A 22,445-nucleotide genomic window follows, 5' to 3' on the forward strand; every position below is an offset into this window, starting at 1 on the left:
TTAAATTAATAATTCAATTTTGTTAATGGTTATGTCTATTCAGGTTTTCTAATTCTTCATGAGTCAGTTTTGGTTGCTAGATTTTCCTTAAAAACTGCCCATTTTGTCAAAGTTCTCCAATTTGTTAACCTAAATTTTATATTTTAGTCTCTGTGATATTTATACTTATATCTATTTTCTGCTTAATATTGTTTATTCATGTTTTAAACCAATCTTGGCAAAATTTTGTTTATATTAATAATCTTCAAAGAATCTGCCTTTGGTTTTTTTGATTCTCTCTATTGTGTCTTTGCTTTAGATTGCATTAATTTCTGCTTCTTATCTAATTTAAATTATTTTCCTTCCAGTTTATTTTTGTTTACATGTTGTTCTTTTCCTACCTTTTCAAATTGAACTCTTAGCTCACTAATCTTCTATCTTCTTTTCTAATATAAGCATGGAAAACTATGAATATATTTCTTCCTAAGTATGGTTTTAACTGTATTCCACATGTTTTGATGTTATTATTTTTTCTAAGTTTTTATGAATTTCCATTATGATTTTTTTGATCCATGAGTAATTTTTTCAAAAACATTTTTTTCTTATGTAGGCTCCATGCCCAGCATTGAGCCCAGTGTGGGGCTTGAACTGATGACCCTGAGATCAAGACTTGAGCTGTAATCAAGAGTTGGATGCTTAACCGACTGAGCCACCCAGGATCCAGGAGTAATTTTTTTAAAGTTTTTATTTAAAATCCAGTTAGTTAACATAAAGTGTAATACTAGTTTCAGGTGTACAATATAGTGATTCAACACTTCCATACAACACCTGGTGCTCATCACGACAAATGCACTCCTTAATCCCCATCACCTATTTAACCCATCTCCCCACCCACCTCCCATCTGGTAACCATCAGTTTGTTCTCTATAGTTAAGAGTCTGTTTCTTGGTTTGTCTCTCCCTCTCTTTTTTCCCCCTTGCTCATTTGTTTTGTTTCTTAAATTCTACATATGAGTGAAATCATATGGTATTTGTCTTTCTCTGACTGACTTATTTCACTTACCTAGCATAATACTCTCTAGCTCCATCCACATTGCTGCAAATGGCAAGATTTCATTCTTTTTTATGGCTGAGTAATATTCCATGGTATATGTATACTATATCTTCTTTATCCATTCATTAGTCGATGGACACTGGGGCTGTTTCCATAATTTGGCTATTGTTGATATTGCTACTATAAAAATGCATGTATCCCTTTGAATCAGTATTTTTTATTTCTTTGGGTAACTACCTAGTAGTGCAATTACTGGATCATAGCCATGAGTAATTTGAAAGCTTTTAAAATTTCTGAATATAGGGAGTTTTCTAAAAGTTTGTTGTTATTGTTAATTTCTAACTGCATTGTGCTCAGAGAACACCATCTATGTGATATTGATCCTTTGGTATTGGTTAGGATTTGCTGTGTAGTCCTGTATGTAATCAATCTTTGTAAACATTTCTATGTACTTAAAAATATTGTGTATTTTCTAATTATTGGATGCAGGATTCTAGAATTGTTCATCAGATCAAAGATGTTAATTGGGTTGTTCAAATCTTCCATATCTTTATTAATTTTTTTCCTGCTTGATTGATCAACTTTTGAGAGAGATGAGTTAAAATCTCCAGTAGTAATTGTGAATTTGTCATTTTTCCTTGTATCAGTTTTTGCTTTATTATTTGGTGCTTTGTTACAGGTTTAGACTTGTTTATCTTTTTTGCAGGTTAGATCCTATAGTTAATCCAATTCCTAGCTCATTCTAGTTCCTTGGCTCCAAATTTTTGAGAGTCCTTGAATGAGGCTATGGTCCTGAGGAATCTTAGGGTGATAAATGAGAGTGATTTCCCTGCCTAAGTATAATGTACCATACTTCATTTGTAGTCATTATATATTGCATAACCATTTTAAATTATGTACTTGGTCTTAATTACCCTAATGTAAAGAATCATCAGAAGAGGTCAGTTGAGCTTCCAGAAGGTTTGATGTGGCCTTGACCCAGCCAGATTTAACCTATAGCAATCTAGTTTAAAACTGTCTTTCACCTTTATATAAAATTGTAAGTTTTGACCTTCACAGGCCTGCTTTTTTTCACTCTTTCTCTCTCCATGCCAATTAGCAGGATTCTAGAGCTTACTCTTGGGAATGCAGGTCCTCCTAATGAACAATTGTTAGTAAAAGAACCTCAGAAAGATCAGAATATTTTCCCTCTTTCCTTATAGCTACTTGCTTTGTATCACAAAGCTAACTTTGATAAAGGGATAAATCAAGAACATTTAAAAACTATTATTTTTATCTCTTGTTAAAAATTTAGACTTGTATGAAAATGTCATTCTATTTTCTCTTAGAACTCTCCTTACAAATATTATTTGTAAAAACAAACAAATGACAAAACATGGACTTAAGACAATGTTGCTGCTATATCCTACGAGATAGACCTGTAGCCTCTGCAATGTCAGTCTGCCTTTCTAATCATTGCCTTGCTTAATAAATGGGGACCTACAAATACTTTTTAAATTAACATCTCTGTTTTGCCAAAAATTTTTACATTTATCTTTGTAAATTTTGTTGTTGTTAGTCAAAAAAGAAGGTTTGGGTTTGCTTCTTCTCCCCTCAATTCATATAATCTCATAACTCCCCTTGGATTCCCTATTCAAAGAGTTTGAGAGATTTTGTTTTATTTAAAATAACACCCACTATAGGGGCGCCTGGCTGGCTCAGTTGGTGAAGCATGCAACTCTTGAGCTCAGGGTTTAAGTTCAAGCCCCTTGTTGGGTGTAGAGATTACCTAAAAATAAAATCTTTAAATAAAATAAAATACACCCACTATAACTTTTTTCCATCCTCCTACTTTCAACCCTTTTGTGTCCTTATGCTTTAATTGTGACTTAATCCAATCTGATATTTAGTTTTTTTTGTTTTTTGTTTTTTAAACTATTTATTTATTTGACAGAGAGAGAGAGGGAGAGCGCACACAAGCAGGGAGAGTAGCAGAGGGAGAAGCAGGCTCCCCGCTGAGTAAGGAGCCCAATGTGGGGCTCGATCCCAGGACCCTGGGATCATGACCTGAGCCGAAGGCAGATGCTTAACAACTGAGCCACCCAGGCGCCCCTGATATTTAGTTTTTTAACAGGCAAGTATAATACATTCATATTTATTGTGCTTACTGGCATATTTAAATTGCTTTTGACATCTTATTTTGTGCATTCCATTTACTTTGCTTCCTTTTTCTCCTTTCCTGCCTTCTTTTGAGTTGATAGTTTTCTTGTCATGCTCTACTGGTTTGAAAATAATACATTCTATTTCTAATTTATTTTACTAGAAAAAAATTCTTGGCATGTCTATGTGTGTGTGTGTGCGTGTGTGTGTCTCTATCTAATTCTATCATCTATCTATATAATTTCTAATTTCATCCTCTAAGTCAAATATAACCTGTCTTTTATATTTTCAATTCTTTAAGCAAGATTCTCGGTAATTTTTTCAGAGCTGTCTTCCAATTCATAATTCTCTTTAGCTTGTCTGATCTGCTATTTAACTCATTTATGGAATTTTAAATTTCAATAACAATATTTTTCTTTTCAAGAAGTTCTTTTGTTCTTTTTCAGCTCTTTCCAGCCTGTCTTGATATTTTCTTATTCTTTCTCATAGTTTTTTCTTTCATATATTTAATGATTTAAACATACTTTATAATCTGTTAGCTCTAGTATTTGAAATGTGTTAAGAGTTCTGCTGCAGTTGTTTTCTCACTCATTAATGGTAGCTTCATATTTTTCATAATTTGGATTATGAACTCATCTTCAGAGGACTTTATCTGTGGGAATATTGTAAGTCTGAGTTGAAATGTATCCTCCAGAGAAATTCTGTCTTTGTTTCTGCCAGGAAAGTGTACCAGCCTAGGATGATATTGAAATACAATGTTTTCACTGATCATTCTAGTGCTATGGAGGTAGCATAAATTCAAGTCTCTAAACCCTTTTCAAGGCAGGCTGTGGGTTGCTAATTATTAAGAGAAATCTTTTTCTCCTATCTAGAGTCCAAACCCAAACAGACAAATCTCCATATCTTGTCTTTCATTCTATACTTTCTCCCTAGACAATATCTTCTGAACAAAAGCCTCATTTGTCTCTGTCAGTGACACCAAGATTTTACATATCTTCATCACAGATTCTCTCCTTTGAATTCTAAACCCTTGTATCTATCTACCTATTTGAATATTTAAGGTACCACCTCAAACTCAACTAGTTTAAGATCAATAAAGTTTATGACTTTCCCCTCAAAACCAGTTCTCTTCTAGTGTTTTCTATCTCAGTGAATGGCATGACTATCCATATAGCTGTTCAAGCCAGGAATTCAGGAGCCATCTTTGACATCCCTCTTCCCGCCCCCCCCAACACATCACTAACCCCTGTCACTTTTCCTCTTAAATATCTCTTAAATCTACCCATTCTCCCCATTTCCACTGCCTTCAGACTATTTCAGGCTACCATGATCTTTAGCCTGGACCACTGTAATTTCCTTACATTGAATGAATTTATCCAAATACAGATTGGATTTTTTCTCTTTTCTGCTTGAAACACTCATTTACTAGCTTCACATTCATAGCTCTTAAGTACTTAATATGGTCTATGTGGCTCTGCATGACCAGCCACTGCTTACTCTTGGACCCATTCTCATTTCATTGTCTTCTTCTGTGTGCTAGCCATACTAGCCTTCAGTGTATTACTTAAAACCACAATTCTCTATCTTCCCACACAGCTTTGGTACATGCTGTTTCCTTTTTCTGGAATGCCAATCCCTCTATCCCCAACTTTATCTAGTCAATATGTAACTCATTATTCATTTCTCTATTCAAACATTATTTGTTCAGTTCTCATTCCTTTTTCTCAATGTCTTTATTTATAACCATATATTCATTGCTGTGGTTATATGCTTGACGTCCGTTTTCCCCACTTGGCTAGTGAGATCAGGGACCTTTGTCTAGTTTTGCTTATTACTATATCTTGAGTGCTGGCATAGACTAGAACATAGAAAGTGCTTAATAAATATTTCTTGAGTGAATAATTATCATTTAAAATATGATTACAAATATACATCTATTCACTATAATACAAAGGTAAAGAAGAAGTGGATAGAGTTATGGATAAAATAAGTGACAACTACATGGGAGATCCATTATACTATTCTCTCTACTCTTCCATGTTTAAAGTTTCCTTAAGAAAAGATTAGGCAACTTACAAAATCAGAATACTTTATTTGAGTCTTTGGATAAACAGTGAACTTAATCTTAAAAATAAAATATTAGCTATTGTTGAGAATGCTGCTATAAACATCAGGGTGCATGTATGTCTTTGAATTTGTACTTTTGTATCCTTTGGGGTAAATACCTAGTGGTGCAATTGCTGGATCATAGGGTAGTTCTATTTTTAGCTTCTTGAGGAATCTCCATACTGTTTTCCAAAGTGGCTGCACCAGTTTGCATTCCCACCAACAGTATAAGAGGGTTCCCCTTTCTCTGCATCCTTACCAACACCTGTTGTTTCCTGTTGTCAATTTCCAAATTATGGAAAGAGCCCAAATGTCCATTGGCTCATGAATGGATAAAGAATATATGGTATACATATACATACATATGTATACACACACACACACACACACACACACACACACACACACACACACTGGAATATTACTCAGCCATAAAAAATAATGAAATCTTGCCATTTGCAATTACATGGATGGAGCTAGAGAGTATTATGCTAAGTGAAATAAGTCAGTCAGAGAAAGACAAAAACCATATGATTTCACTCATATGTGGAATTTAAGAAACAAAACAAATGAATGTGGTGGGGGCAGAAAGAAAGGTAAACCAAGAAACAGACTCTTAAGTATAGAGAACAAACTGAGGATTACTGGAGGGGAGGTGGTGGGGGAATGGGTTAAACAGGTGATGGGTATTAAGGAGGGCACTTGTGCTGACCACCGGGTGTTGCATGTAAGTGATGAATCACTAAATTCTATACCTGAAACTAATATTGCACTGTATGTTAATTAGCTGGAATTTAAATAAAACTTGGAAAAAAATAAAATATTGGCTCTTCAGGGAATGAATATTTTATTTAACTAAAAAGAAATTATACTGACCTGAAAATATTTCGGTAATGGTTAATTGGGCCACTTAATGCTCCAGGCTGGGAGAAGACATAAATATAAGCTTCAAGATCTTCTGTTGTTAATCGACATCCTTTTCTTCCAATGCCAGTGCTATGACTGGTAAACAGATGTTTCAAAGCCTAATTTAAGTGAAAAGAAAATAATTAAAACTTTTTAGTTACCTAACCATAAACTAAACTTTTGGCTTTTGAAGGGGAATAATGGTCAGTGTCAGTAACAACTCCCCCTTTCTGCTCTAGCCAGGTAGAAGACCTCATTGTTTACAAACACATTAGACACATTTTTGCTTTCCTGGATTGATGTTTGATATTCTTCCCTTCAAATCCCCCATGTACACTTCACCCTTAGGAAAAGCCACCTGTCTTTCTTGGTGCCTATTCACATTCTACAAGGCTAAGCTCAGATACTATCACCACCCTAAAGTCTTCCCTAATATTCTAACAGTAGTTGATCTGTTTACTAACAACCAATCTACTCTCCTCCCCGCACAATTGTTTGAACTTTTTTTGACCACAATCTAGAGTAACACATTTTTTATCATGATCCAGTTCATACTCCTACAACGTTTCTGAAACAAATGTTTAAAGAAATATCCCTTACTCTTATTATAGTATGTAGTGATATTTTCAATTCACTTCTGTTCTGCTTTATTTTTAAAAATTCAAATTGCAAGCCACGAAACTGATCTCATGACTCACTAATGGGCCCCCTCCCACAATTTGAAAAACACTGCTCTATACCAGCATTTCTCAAAGTGTAGATCTAAATCACCTGCATTAGAATGATTGGGATTCTTGTTTAAAATGCAAATCCCTCGGGGCACCTGGGTGGCTCAGTCGGTAAAGCGTCAGTCTCTTGATTTCAGCTCAGGTCATGATCTCAGGGTCCTGGGATGAGCCCCATGTCTGGCTCCATGCTCAGTGGGGAGTCTGCTTAAGGATTTTTCTCCCTCCCCCTCTGCCCCTCCCCCTGCTCACCCTCTCTCTCTCTCCAAAATAAATAAATCGATCTTTAAAAAATAAAATAAAATGCAGATCCCTCAACCCCAAAACACACCTGCAAAACTATGAAATGATTTATACAGGAGGTGATTAATTGAAACATTATTTGTAATAGCAAAAGACTGGAAACAAAAAATGTCCATCAGTTGGGGGTTGGTTGAATAAACTATGGTATAGCCACATGATGGTGTATTATGTGTTCTGAATACTCCAAGAGAAGATGGAGATGAGGGACACCTGGGTGGCTCAGTCATTAAGCGTCTGCCTTTGGCTCAGGTCATGATCCCAGGGTCCTGGGATCAAGCCCCGCATCTGGGGTCCCTGCTCCATGGGAAGCCTGCTTCTCCCTCTCCCACTCCCCCTGCTTGTGTTCCCTCTCTCACTGTGTCTCTCTCTGTCAAATAAATAAATAAAATCTTTAAAAAAAAAGAGAGAAGATGGAGATGATTACATACTATGGAGTAGCTGATCCCCAGGACATATTTTTAAGTGGGGGAAAAAAAGAAAGGGTGGAAAATAGTGTTTATAGTATGTTATCTTTTGTGTAAGGAGCAGTAGACAAATACATTCACATATGCTTATATTTTTTAAAAAGAAACAATAAAAAAAATGAAACAAAAACTAACCAAAATGGTTTCCCTATGGAGAGGGAGGAAATAAGATAGAGACAGAGAAACAGAAAACAGAGACCTAAGTGAGACCTCTCTGTACCTTGTATTAGAATTTTGACTAGAACCACATAAATGTTTTTTATAAAATATAAAAGTTAAGCAAAACTTTGTAGTCTTAATTTTGCTTTGGAAATATGAATAAGAACTCATGATTTTTTTTACTCTAAAAATATGTATGGACAATATCCAATGGAAAGATCTAGAAGCAATAAAAACCCAGTAACAATGATCACCTTGACACCCAGACTGTGGTTTCTAAGTACAATTTCCTACTAATAGGAGCCCGAGTTCCTTCAATAAATGACTGACTCCAGATCTGCAGCAGGAAATAAAAAATGAACCTAGGACATTAAGGAAGCAAGCTATTACTGACTGAAGATTTATGTCAAAAGGACACAGGAGCCAACCTGAAGGAGTTTCCACTTGCCTAATATGAGACAATCTGAGCATCAAGAAGAACAACTGTAACTGATTGATACATGTCAAATATATTTTTAAAATTCATGAGCTCATAATAATATGGAAAAAAAGAAAACTTCATTGGTTATCATTGGAGATTTCTAGGGCACCAAGTCGTTACTTTGGAAGTTGTTTATAAAGGTAAAGAACAAAGCATTTATCCTGCCATTCTTGTGTGAACTGTATTTCAGAATAGCCAGACAGTAGAAGTGGACAATTCTAGTTAATAAAAGGAAGAATTCCAGTTAATAAAAGCAGAAAAAAATGATAGAATTAGGAAATCACCATTTTGCAAATCCTAATGAAATAATGGACCTAGGCAGTGATGATCAAGGTATGCTAAAATTATCTGGTGAAAGGTTGTTAGGAAATTTAGATAGACTGACAACTCGTGAGCCCACTGGTCAGTGTTAGTGTTAGTAAAACTGCGAGAACTAGACCTTAGGTGCTTCCCTGATGTGATGCATTAGGAAATACACAGCCCCACCTGCCCGTATTCTTGTCAAATTAAAAATCAACCTAACCAAGCCTCTAGATTAGTAGCAACCATGAAGTAGGAGAAATAAGGGTTAGCAGAACAAGTTAAATAACACCATGATGAAGTAGTTAGCCAAATCCAAGATGTGGATCATTCCTCAGGACAAATGAACAAATTTGAAATTTCTTCAATAAAAAAATGGTGTTAAAAAAAAAAAAGAAGGAACTGTTATAGCCTGAAAAAACCGTAACAATCAAATACAATGTATGGACCTTGTCTGGTTCCTGATTCAAACAAATAAAGTGTTAAGGAAATTTGAATGGAAATTCAACGGAATGGAAATTTGAATATTAAATGATAGTAGGAAGTATTCATTTTGTTAGGTTTGATAATGGTATTGGAGTTATTTGTTAAGAAAATGTCCTTATCAGTCAGAGATACATACAGAAGTATTTCCAAGTAAAATAATATTCTTTTTTAAAGCCTCCCTAAATATCTAACACCACGTTAGATATACAAGAAGCATTCGATAAACTTCCAAGAAACAGATACAACACATGACTCCTGGTTGTCCGTGTATATGGTACACCAATTCCCACACACTTACTTTGTTTCAGGGTTTTGTTTACACCCAAAGGCCTCCACTTCTGTTATGTCAAACTCTCTCACCTGGCATTCATATTCCCTTGTCTCCCCATGGAATGTTCTCTGAAAAGAGGTATGCCTACAGGGGCACAGACTCTCACAAAAAAATTGAACAATAACCAGGCACTCAAATATACAGAGACTGTAAAAATAAGTAAGCCTATAGATGAGGTCTTAGAAGTTATTAAATTTTAGCATTTGCCTATTTTTCTTTCTGAAGGATGCACTTTAATGTTTTTCATTAATATTAATACATTATTTGCTTGATTTAACCTTTTTTTTCTTACTTAGGAGGAAATGCCTAGCAGTGGGCATCACATCACAACAATCAATAAATGATTATTTTAAACAAATCAGATAACATAAGCAGGACCAGTTCTTTCTTTTTTTATTTTCTTTCTTTTTTTAATGCATCTGTCTACCTTTTATTTATTTATTTGTTTTGAGATTTTATTTATTTGACAGAGAGAGACACAGCGAGAGAGGGAACACAAGCAGGGGGAGTGGGAGAGGGAGAAGCAGACTTCCCGCTGAGCAGGGAGCCCGATGCGGGGCTCGATCCCAGGACCCTGGGATCATGACCTGAGCCAAAGGCAGACGCTTAACGACTGAGCCACCCAGGTGCCCCTATATTTTATTTTTAACTTCCTAATTTTGTCGTCTTCTTGGGCTCCAGTTTTTCAATTTTATTCTTGGGGTATAATTGACATATAACATTATATTAGTTTCAGGTATACAACATAATGATACAATATTTGTATACATTGCAAAATGATCACCACAATAAATCTAGTTAACACCCATCACCATATTTGACTTACCTTGAAATCATTTATTGAGAACATGAATTCTGGGAACCATGGTATTTGGAAGAAGTAATAATGGCTGGATTTGAACAGCTGGGCAGGGTGTCGTAAAATATATTCTGAAATTAAAATGCCATGTTAGACCTTATCCAAGGGGTATAAATTACTTACTATTGAAAGAACTTCATTTTAAGGCAATTTCACCCTTGAGATGAAAAAAGAATCCACAAGTAAGTCTTCTGTATATTTCTCTTTGGAACAATTTCTATGTTCTTATATTTTATTATGGATATTTCAAGTATTTAGAAAATTTATAGCACTTTAAATAAAAAAGTTTCATTTTATGAAGTCTTGACTGAGAAAGGAACAGGGAACACAAACAACACTGCCTTTTCTCCAAGGTTATTATCAGTGACCTCACACTTTTCCTAGGGATTTATGGGGAGGTAATTTTCTGTTGTTTAAAAGACTTTCTTTACAGGCAGATTTGAATACCTTATTTATTTGACCTCAACAGAAACTAAAGTGTTTCCTATAAGTTCATTCATGTATCTAAAAAATTCATTTATTCAAGGAATATTTGAATATCTACTGTGTGTGAGGGGAGTTAGCAGTAAACAAGACAGAAGAGGTTCCCATTAATAAGGAACTTAGACAATAAGTAATTGATACTTTAAAAGATCATTTTAGATAGCAACAATACCATAAAGAAAATTAAAACAGGGTAATCTGATTGAGAGTGATGATTGGGTGATATGGAGGGACTATTATTTAGCAGAGGTGATCAAAATAGGCTTCTCTGGGGATGTGATATGTGGACTGAGTCCTGAATGGTAAGAGGGAGTCGGCTATGCAAAGATCTAGGAAGAAAATCCAGGAACAGAAAGTAGGTCCTGGGCTTGGCACATTTAAGAAGCAGAAAGAACGTCAGTGTGACTGGTGTATAGTGAATGACGTGTGAGAGGTGGCATGAGATGAGTCAGAGAGCAAAGCAGAAGCCTGGTCAGGGAGGGCCAGAGGAGATGGATTTTTAAGGACTTTGGAAAGACACTGAAGCTTTAAACTAGAAAGTAGTGTAATCACACATATTAAGTGAACATACTTGTTGTTTCTTGTGCACTATATTTTTATTTTCTTTGCTATAGAAGTCACTTTTTTTCTTATTTCTAATTTTGTAACTAACATGGTTAGTGTTAACATAGTTGGAATTTTTAGAACTATAATTCTCAGGTAAGTTATGCTATACTTTTTTTAAAGTCATCATTGAACAAAATTTATTCAGCCCCACATTAAGAGATATTAATATAATCAAGGGTTAAATATAGGCGTATTACTTGAAGACCTTATATTAACCTGACTAGGGTTGAACCTAGTCTGGATAAAACAATTCTAGAAATATCTCAAGAATCTTCTTGCTGAAATGACCAATTACAATTTTTTCCTTTTAGCAACATCACAAAAATAACATTTACTCAAGGGTCCCAATCAATGGAACAAGCACGTAGCACAACTTTTCCTACTTAATGCAACTGAGAAAAATATAGTGAATTTCAGTTTGATATTTGAATCCTAAGCATTCATGCTATCACCTCAATAGAAATAGGACAATTGGATATATCTCTAAAATTCAACTCTTGGGGCACCTGGGTGGCTCAGTTGGTTAAGCATCTGCCTTCGGCTCAGGTCATGAGCCCAGGGTCCTGGGATCGAGTCTGCATCACATTGGGCTCCCTGCTCAGCGGGGAGCCTGTTTCTCCTCCCTCTGCCACTCTCCCTGCTTGTGCTCTCTTGCTCTCTCTCAAATAAATAAATAAATAAATAAAATCTTTTAAAAAATAAAATAAAATTCAACTCTTACACTTATAATGTATGATATTTATGTAGTCATGTTCCCTTTCTCCCTTTTATGTAGTCGTATTCCCAACATAGAATTTTTTGTTCCCTAGAGGGCTGCTGTGAGTCATAGCAGTACCCGAAACTCAGAAAACTTCACAAGGGTAGTTAAAGAGGACACGATGATAGTTTTTGCCAAAATCAAATAAAAATGTGCCTAGTCATGGTTCACTGGTCTTTAAACACCCTGAGGATTTTAAGAGTTCCCTTTATTCTAGCAGGGGTTCTCAAAGTATAGCCCACGTGGACCCTGGGGATCCCTAAGACCTTTTTAAACAATCCAGACAGTCAAAACTATTTCATTACAATACTAAGACATTATTAGCTTTTCTCATTTGTTGACCTTTGTGCTCATGGTACAAAAGCAATGATAGATAAAGCCATTGCTGCCTGAGCACAAATCAAGGTAGTGACGCTAAACAATACCAGCAGTCATTATATGCTTCACCACCACACACTTGCAGCAAACAAATACATAGATACATAAGATTAAGTGCCAGTTTCACTTAGGAATGCCCTAGATAAAATAGCGAAAATTATTAATTTTATTAAATTTCAACCTTTGTGTACATGTCCCTTGAACATTGAGATGAAACAGAAAGTACACACAAAGCAGTTCTGTTGAACACCCAAGTACAATGGTTGTCTGAAGGAATAGCACTTCTGCAATTCTTTGAGTTGATTAGTTGAATTAGCTGCATTTCTTATGGAATACCATTTTTTACTTGAAAGGATGACTAACAAATTATCACCAGTCAGACTTGAGTATTTGACAGATAATCTCTTGAAAATGAACAAAGTGAGCCTATCACTTGGGGGAAAACAATCAACAGTATTTGTTGCCAACAACGAAATTCAAGCTTTCAAATGAAAATTAGAAATTTGGAGATGTGTATTTGCTACTGTGAGCATGACAGCTTTGCAATACTCAACAACTTTTTGATGAAATTGGGGCAGTATTAGTTAATGTGATTCTTTGATATAATATAATAACATGTGTCAAAGTATGGAAGATCTGAATAACTCAATGGACCAATATCTTCCAATGCATGATGATGCAAAATCACGCATGGGTAAAAAATCCATTCAAAGTGCTAGAGAGACTAATGGATTTTAATGTAACAGAGTACAAAAAGTTCATTAATATGACATCAGATTCTACATTGTTACTAACCTTTAAGAAACCACCAATTTTTTAGTTTGGTGTAGTATTAAAGAAGAAAATCCACAGTTATCTGAAAAGGCTATTAAAATACTCTTCCTGGGGCGCCTGGGTGGCTCAGTTGGTTAAGCAACTGCCTTTGGCTCAGGTCATGATCCTGGAGTCCTGGGATCGAATCCCGCATTGGGCTCCCTGCTCAGCAGGGAGTCTGCTTCTCCCTCTGACCTTCTCATGCTCTCTCTATCTCATTCTCTCTCTCAAATAAATAAAATTAAAAAAAAAATACTCTTCCCTTTTCCAATTACAAATCTGTGTGAGGCCAGATTTCTTCATACACTTCAATTCAAACAACATTGTAACAGATTGAATGCAGAAGCAGATCTGAGAATCCAGCTGTCTTCTATTAAGCCAAAAATTAAAGAGGTTTGCAAAAATGTAAAACAATGACATTCTTCTCACTAAAATTTTGTTTGGGAAGATGTAGCTAGTTTTCATTAAGATGTTAATCGTGTTAACAGGTACTAGATTTATTTTTTAATGAATTAATATATAATTTTAAATTTTTCTCATTTTAAATTTCTAATACAGTAAATATTTTTATATATGTCCTATATTATCAAAAGCTCAATGGGTCTTTAGTAATTTTTAAGAGTATAAAAGAGTCCTGAAACTCAAAATTTGAGAACTGTGGCTTTAAAGAATGCTGTCATTCCTGATAGCCCAAGCAGTCAGGCAAGAGGAGAATTTATTTCTAGGTTGTCAAGATTCATTACTGTCAAAGTAATGTCACTGCATTTTTTTCCCTTTATCCCTCTCCAAGTTAGCAGTAAAATATTCTCTAAAAAAAAATAGAATTATGCAAGCAAATATGAAGCTATGATTTCTCAGACTCTTGTGGAATATTTAAAGTCAACATATCTGACACTGTTATATGCTAATATCATAGTCATGTAATTTAAAAAATACTATGTTATTCAAATTTTGCTGTTTTTAATCCAAAGTGTCAGTGACAATAGTGAATTGTTACGTTAGCAAAGATGTTTTAATTAAAATTTAAACTCACCTGTAAATACATTTGGGTGAGGGAAGTTAATAACGATAAGCTTCATCACCATTTCGGGATAACAGATGGCAATTAGCCACGCAATCATTCCCCCCCAGTCATGGCCAATAAGAACACATTTGCTATACCCTGTAATGGAGAAAAAAAAAATGTTGATGTCATTGAAGGTGGATGCATCATTACCTTACATAAAATGAGTATACTTCTGAAACTAATCTTCCCATAATCTGACTCTAATTATGCACTTTATGCAGATACTGAGTTTGGTGTTTCCAAAACCTGTATGTCTGAATCACCTAAGTAGCTTTTTAGAAAATTTAGATGTCCAACCTCCATTCTAGACCTACAGATTCAGAATCTCTCCCAGGAATCTGTATTTTTTTAAAAACCTGAAATAGCTAGCTCAGCTCTAGTTCCATGAACCTGAGTTTGGGAAACCATGGTAAAGATTACACATAATTAGGTCATAAGCAAGATTACATTATCAATTTGCCTAGAATATTGCATGAAGACAAATTTAGGCCAAGTCTGACTGAATTACCACAGAAGAGGAATGAAATATGGCTACCGGAAATCAATGTCTTTGAGTCTATTTTATTGTAATCAGACTAAATGACAACACTGCACTGATACTCCCAGACTTCATCCATTTTTTTCTCCTCTTGGAATTTTGGCTAGATCCATGCTCTCTTTAGATTATTGTAGAAAAGGCTTTTAGTTTGATTTCATGGTTTTTAAAATAATATTAGCTCCATTAACATACCATGGTAGCAGCTGGGTTTTAGTCAAAAAAAGATGTAGTGGATTCAATTATTGTTAAAAAGTATTTACTCCTCCCCTCTCCCCACTGCCATAAAAGGAGTATACGTTGCTACCCCTTTGATATTAAACTTAGTCATGTGATTTCCTTTGGTCATATGGTGGGAGTCTGACTTGACTTTGGACTCAGCCATATGACTTGCTTTGACCCATGTGCTGCAAGCAGAAACGTGAAATATGCTTCCGCGTCTGGGCTCACCCTCTTGCCATTTCTGCCATTGCCAGGAGAAGAGGAAAAGCTACCGCTAGGTAGCTACTCCCCTTTAGCTTGGGTTCCAGCCCAACTCAGAGGGAGAAGCCAGTCCCAGCAGGACCTGTAACCTGAGGCAAAGACCCAGTGGTCCAGCCTACACTTGACCTGCACACCCATGAGCATTGAATAAATGCCTATGACTATATGCCACTGAGTTTGGCATGTTTGTTACACAATAATATTGTAGCACTAGCTGATCAATATAAGAAAGATAGTGCAGGGGCGCCTGGGTGGCCTAGTTGGTTAAGCATCTGCCTTTGGCTCAGGTCACGATCTCAGGGTTCTGGGGTCGAGTCCCACATTGGGCTCCCTGCTCAGTGGGGAGTCTGCTTCTCCCTCTGCTCCTCCTCCTGCTTGTGCTCTCTCTCTCAAATAAATAAATAAAAATCTTAAAAAAAAAAGAGAAGAAAGATAGTGTAAGTGCTTCTGCATCTAAATGATTATTTAGATGTGGCTTCTGAAGAAATAAATTTTCTAAGTACAAGAATCAAATTTCCAATAATTAGTTCTGAAAATAATAAATTGCATACATTAGAAATACTTTTAAAAACAAATTTTCGAAATCGGTGGTGGAGACGAACCATGAGAGACTATGGACTCTGAGAAACAAACTGAGGGTTCTAGAGGGGAGGAGGGTGAGGGGATGGGTTAGCCTGGTGATGGGTATTAAAGAGGGCACGTTCTGCATGGAGCACTGGGTGTTATACACAAACAATGAATCATGGAACACTACATCAAAAACTAATGATGTAATGTATGGTGATTAACATAACAAAATAAACAACAACAACAACAACAAATTTTCAAAGTCATTCTTGGCTGGTGGACTGAATCGTCATTCCACATGTATTATTTTCAATTTCCTCTATAAATATTTTCGCCTGTACACCCAAAACCATGGGGACAGGATCCAGACAACAGCTCAGACAAATGGAAAATGCCTCCTCCCAAGAAATGAGGTTACCAATTCACAATCTTTGGAATGTTAGTCCCTTAAAAGGGACTATACTATTTTTTTTAAACTGACCTACCTAAAGAGTCTAAAATATCCTTTATATCTGTAATTAGACAGTCCAATTTATAATTCTCTCGATGAATGGGAGCATCTGTTTCTCCATAGCCTCTCAGATCAAGCGCTACAACTCGATATTCACTTTTAAATTCCCTTAGTTGGTGACGCCAAGAATACCTGCAGGAAATAAGAAACATTAAAAATACCACAGTAGCAAATCCAGAGAGTAACATTACAGCTTTTCTAAGTGGACAACTGTAAGAAACTGTCTATTTTGAGAAAGGTTATATAGCCATCTGTGAGCCAGAGGAAGGGATGTGTTTCGGAAGGGAACACTGAAGTTCTTCATAAAAATTTATTGTTACTTTTTTTACCAGCTCCAGAGGGGTGTAACAGAGGGCCAGTATTTACAGAAACTACAAAATATCTGATACTAAAACCAATATACTTCTATATGTACTTAAGAAATCAATTTTCTAGGCTTTCTTAAATAATGCTTACAGCTATCAGGGAATCTGTACTTACAAATGCTTCTAAGGAGAAGATCCTGAATGAGTACTAGCAAGTGTGATATTAAAAACATTTAAGGGGCACCTGGGGGGCACAATCAGTTAAGCATCCAACTCTTGGTTTCAGTTCAGGTCATGATCTCAGGGTCGTGCGATCTTACCCTGCATTGGGCTTGCATTCAGCACAGAGTCTGCTTGAGATTCTCTCTCTCTCCTTCTCCCTAGGCCCCTCTGGCTTGTGCTCAATCTCTCTCAAATAAATAAATCTTTAAAAAAACAAAAACAAAAAAACCCCACACACTTAACAGCCAAAATGGCACTGGCATGACCAATTAGAATGGCCAGCGCTGGGGCGCCTGGGTGGCTGGTGGGTTAGGTTTCTGACTTCGGCTCATGTCATGATCTCAGGGGCCTGGGATCAAGCCTGGCGTCGGGCTCCCCACTCAGCGGAGAATCCGCTTCTCCCTCTCCCTCTGCCCACCCCCCACTCCCACTTGTGCTCTCTCTCTCTCGCAAATAAATAAAATCTTAAAAAAAAGAATGGCCAATATGCTACAGCCAAGTCCTGGAGGCCTCTGCAGGGCCAGGTGTTCCCCTGTGCTTGATCATGGAACTGCAGAATTAAATGAAATACCAAGATCCATGAGATTTTTTCTTTTTTTTTTTTCTTTTTTAATCTCTGCACCCAACGTGGGGCTCAAATTTACAACCCCGAGATCAAAAGTCTCATGCTCTACTGACTGAGCCAGTTAGGCACCCCGATCCATGAGATTTTCTTCTTCAAACAAGCAAAATCATTTTGGATAACAAAGAAGAAAAAAAAAAGATGTAGATTTTCAAAGTGACTCACTATGTTGTGGAACTCCAAATATGCATTTAAAAAATGGATCTGCATGCACATCTGTTCATGGAAACAGTGTAGAATTATCTGACACAAGCCAAATAGGAGAAAATTGTCTGAAAAGATTTTTGGAGTGCAATAGGCAAGTGTACCAAGGGATCTGCTATTATAAGCCAACAGTGAGAGAGACTGCAATGTGAAGTGTCACAAAACAGTAAGATCAATGAAACAAAGTATGCACTTTACATCAACAGGTCATCAGGAAGAGTGTCAGACACATATTTGTATTATGCATGGATTCAGAATCTTTGATCTATTATTAGGATATCTATGATTTGTGAAAATCTGCAAAAGCATTACCAATGAAGACAGATTTAAAAATGTTAATAAAAAGTATGTTTCTTAGTGAGGTCATAGCAATCTTACTAATCTTGTCTTTAGGTTGTAACAAATAAGCAGTTTATTTCCTCAAAGATACTCATTTGTCAACACAGAAGATATTATTTTCTCATTAGCCTTACTTAAAATTTTCAATTGATTTTTTTATGTCTTTGTAACTGGAGCCTAATTCTTCCCTCTTCAGGGATTACCTCATGCCTAATCAATAGAGTTCTGCAGATTTAACCTTTTAAATATTTATTTAATCACTTTTCCTGTCCATGCCTACTATCATTACCTTAATTCAGGCCTCCATTAATGCAGCAACCTATCGATTGGTCTGTATGCATTTCATTCCCTTCAGCGCTATCTTCTACATAACCAGACTGAGGTCCCAGAAACATAAACTCTGTCATGTAATTTCGCTGCTTAACATCTTTTCTTGAATCCCTATTACGTGCATATCTCAGACATATTGCAGGTGGGGTTCCAGACCACCACAATAAAGCAAATATCATGATAAAGTAAGTATAAAAGTTATGTTTACATTGTAGTCTATTAAGTGTGTAATAGCCTTATGTCTAAAAAAACAATGTATATATCTTAATTTAAAAAGTATTGCTTGTAGGGACGCCTGGGTGGCTCAGTCGGTTAAGCGTCTGCCTTTGGCTCAGGTCACAATCCCAGGGTCCTGGGATCGAGTCCCGCATCGGGCTCCCTGCTCCGCGGGGAGCCTGCTTCTCCCTCTGCCTCTGTCTCTCTCTCTCTCTGTCTCTCATGAATAAATAAATAAAATCTTAAAAAAAAAAAAAAGTATTGCTTGTATAGAACTGTTGAATCACTATATTGTACACCTAAAACTAATATAACACTGTATGTTAACTACACTAGTATTACAATTAAAAACATAATAAAATCCAAAAAAGAAAAAAATACTTTATTGCTAAAAAAGTGCTAACCATCATCTGAACTTCCAGCGAATTATAATCTTTTTGCTGGAGGGTCTTGCCTCCATGTTGATGGCTGCTGACTGACCAGGGCGGTGGGGGCTGGAGGCTGGGGGGGCTGTGGCAGTTTCTTAAAATAAGACAACAATGAAGTTTGCCACATTGGTTGACACTTCCTTTAATGAATGATTTCTCTGTAGTGTGTGAAGTTGTTTGAAGCATTTTACCCACAGCAGAACTTCTTTCACACTTGGAGTCAGTCCTCTCAAGCCCTGTGCTGCTTATCAACTAAAGTGAATGTCATATTCTAAATCCTCTGTTGTCATTTCAACCATCTTCACAGCATCTTCACCAGCAGTAGATTCCAGCTCAGGACACCACTGTCTTTGCTCATGCATGAGAAGCAGCTCCTCAGCCGTGAAATTTCAATCATGAGATCGCAGCTGTCCAGTCACATGTTCAGGCTCCCTGCTGCTTCTAGTCCTCTCGCTGTTTCCACTGCCTCTGCAGTTCCTGCCTCCACTGGAGTCCTGAGCCCTCCAAGTCACGCATGAGGGCTGCAATCAACTTCTTCCAGACTCCTGTTCATGTTGATATTGTCACCTCATCCCTTGAATCATGGATGTTCTTAATGGCATCTAGAATGGTGAATCTTCTCCAGAAGGTTTTCAATTTACTTTGCCCCCAGATCCATCAGAGACATCACCATGGCAGCTATAGCCTTATGAAATGTATTTCTTCAATAATAAGACTTAAGGAGTAGAAATCACTCCTTGATCCATGGGCTGCAGGACGGATGCTGTGTTAGCAGGCATGAAAACCAGCTCCATCATGGCTCCTGGGTGACCAGGTGCATTGTCAATGAGTGGTCATATTTTGAAAGAAATCTTTTTTTTTTTTTCTGAGCAGCAGGTCTCAACAGTGGGTTTAAAATATTCAGCAAATCATGTTGTAAACAGATGTGCTGTCATCCAGGCTTTGTTGTTCCATTTATAGAAAACAGGCAGAATGGATTTAGCATAATTTTTGGGGCTCTAGAATTTTCAGAATAATCAATGAGCATTGGCTTCAAGTCACCGGCTGTATTAACCTCTAACAAGATTGTCAGCCTGTCCTTTGAAACTTTGAGGCCAGGCATTAACTTCTACCTAGCTAAGAAAGTCCTAGAAAGCATCTTCTTCCAATAGAAGGCTGTTTCATTTACATTGAAAATTTATTGTTTATTGTAGCCACCTTCATGAATGATCTGAGCTAGATCTTTGCATAACTTGCTGCAGCTTCTCCATTAGCACTTGGTGTTTCACCTTGCACTTTTCTGTTATGGAGATGACTTCTTTTCTTAAACCTCATGAACCAACCTCTGTTAGCTTCAAACTTTTGTCCTGCAGCTTCCTCACCTCTCTGAGCCTTCACAGAATTGAAGAGAGTTAGGGCCTGGCTCTGGATTAGGCTTTGGCTTAAGGGAATGTTGTGGCTGGTTTGATCTTTCATCCAGACCACTGACACTTTCTCCATATCAAAAATGAGGTTGTTTCACTTTCTTATCATTTGTGTATTCACTGGAGTAGCACTTCCAATTTCCTTCATGAAATTTTTCGTAGCATTCACAAGTTGGCTAACTGGTGGGAGAGGCCTAGCTTTTAGCCTGTCTCAGCTTTTGACATGCCTTCCTCACTAAACTTAATCATTTCTGGCTTTTGATTTAAAGTGAGAGATATGGGACTCCTCATTTCACTTGAATATTTGAGGCCACTGTAAGATTATTAACTGGCCTAATTTCAATATTGTGTGTCTCAGGGAACAGGGAGAGCCAAGGAGAGGGAGCAAGATGGGGGAAAGGGTTATTGGTGGAGCAGGCAGAACATATACAACATGCATCCTCAATTCACCATCTCATATAGGTGTGGTTTATGGCACCCCAAGACAATTACAGTAGGAACATCAAAGATCACTGATCACAGATCACCATAACAAATGTAATAATAATAATGAAAGAGTTTGAAATATGGCAAAAATTACCCAAATACAGAGACACAAAATGAGAAAACGCTGTTGGAAAAATGACTCCAACAGCCTTGCTCTACACAAGGTTGCCACAAACCTTCAATTTGTAAAAAAAAAACAAAACAAAACAAACCAACCCAAAAAATGCAGTATTTATGAAGCACAATAAAACAAGGTCTACCTATACTCATAATATGCAGCTCAAGCTCGTCACTGTGGCAGACCAAAACTCCAAGATTTGACTAAGGCCCAAACTTCCAGCATGATTACTTTACACTCTTTGTCATTTGCCATATAATAAAAAGAGCTGGCAGTTATATCATTCTTAGTACATGCCATGCACAATTCTAAGTGTTTCACATATAGTAATGTTGATCTGCAAAACAAAACTATGAAGTAGGTATTATTATTATCTACTATTATAGTAGAGCTTCAGGGGTACAAAAAGGTTAATTGCCTTACCAAAGGTCACAGAATTAGCAAAGAGCAGACCTAGGATTCAAACCCAGGTAGTCTGTCCTGAGTCCATGGCACATTGCCCCCACAGTGGGAAGCCCCCTGTAGTGATCCAACGGCAGCATTGCTTTTTGCTTTTGACTTTGTTCTTCTGATGTCCTTTGTCTGCAACATCATCCCTCTCAGCCATTTCCCTACTCCCCATAATCCCTGCCCTTTCCCCATTCACTGAACTCCTCACGCTGAGCATCTCCACTTCCAGGAGACCTCGCAGGCCCCCACCTTTACTGGTGGGTTGGGTGGGACCCTTGCACTTGCACATACACTCTTCAGGTGACTGGGCATGTGCTTTATAACAATCTGTTGTGTCTGGTGCTTCCACCCGAATGGGAGCTCCCTCAACTGCCTGGTAGAATATTTAGACTGTGTAGGTGCTCAGTAAAGATATGTTGCATAAGTGAAACAAACGAGTGGAAGGACTGAGTGTTGATAGTGCTAGAAGGACCAGCTGCTCAATAAAACTCAGCCCCAGTTCAAACCGTGAGGCAAGGACGACTGAAGTTCCCAAGTTCCTGTTGGGGAATTTACAGTCAATGTCTGTGAAAAAGTGCATTGTTCTAATATCTTAAGTATGTCTTCATTTAGAACTCATTTAGTGAGAGATTTCAAGGTAGAAATCTCACATTTCTACACGCTACTTTGAGTAGCATGTAGAATCCTGCAATATTTTACATTTAAAATTGCATTAGAGATTATGCAAACATAATACCTGCATATTTCATTCTCTTATTAATAATTTAAATTGCCTTGCAAATAAATTCAACTATTGCTGCCATCCATGACAGGAGCCAAACAATATCTTCAA

General features: G+C 36.8%; 1 protein-coding gene across 1 annotated transcript in view; it reads right to left on the minus strand.

Moving 5' to 3' along the window:
- EPHX4 (epoxide hydrolase 4) overlaps positions 1-22,445 on the minus strand; it is a 42,080-nt gene that overhangs the window by 12,700 nt on the left and 6,935 nt on the right. The window contains exons 3-6 of the mRNA XM_032423872.1: positions 16,465-16,622; positions 14,362-14,490; positions 10,259-10,362; positions 6,154-6,302 (exon numbers count right to left, since the gene is read on the minus strand). Of these exons, the coding sequence (XP_032279763.1) occupies positions 6,154-6,302; positions 10,259-10,362; positions 14,362-14,490; positions 16,465-16,622 (540 nt within the window). The remainder of the gene's footprint in view (positions 1-6,153; positions 6,303-10,258; positions 10,363-14,361; positions 14,491-16,464; positions 16,623-22,445) is intronic.

This window comes from Phoca vitulina, unplaced genomic scaffold (assembly GCF_004348235.1).
Source record: "Phoca vitulina isolate PV1807 unplaced genomic scaffold, GSC_HSeal_1.0 scaffold2, whole genome shotgun sequence".
Lineage (NCBI taxonomy): Eukaryota > Metazoa > Chordata > Mammalia > Carnivora > Phocidae > Phoca > Phoca vitulina.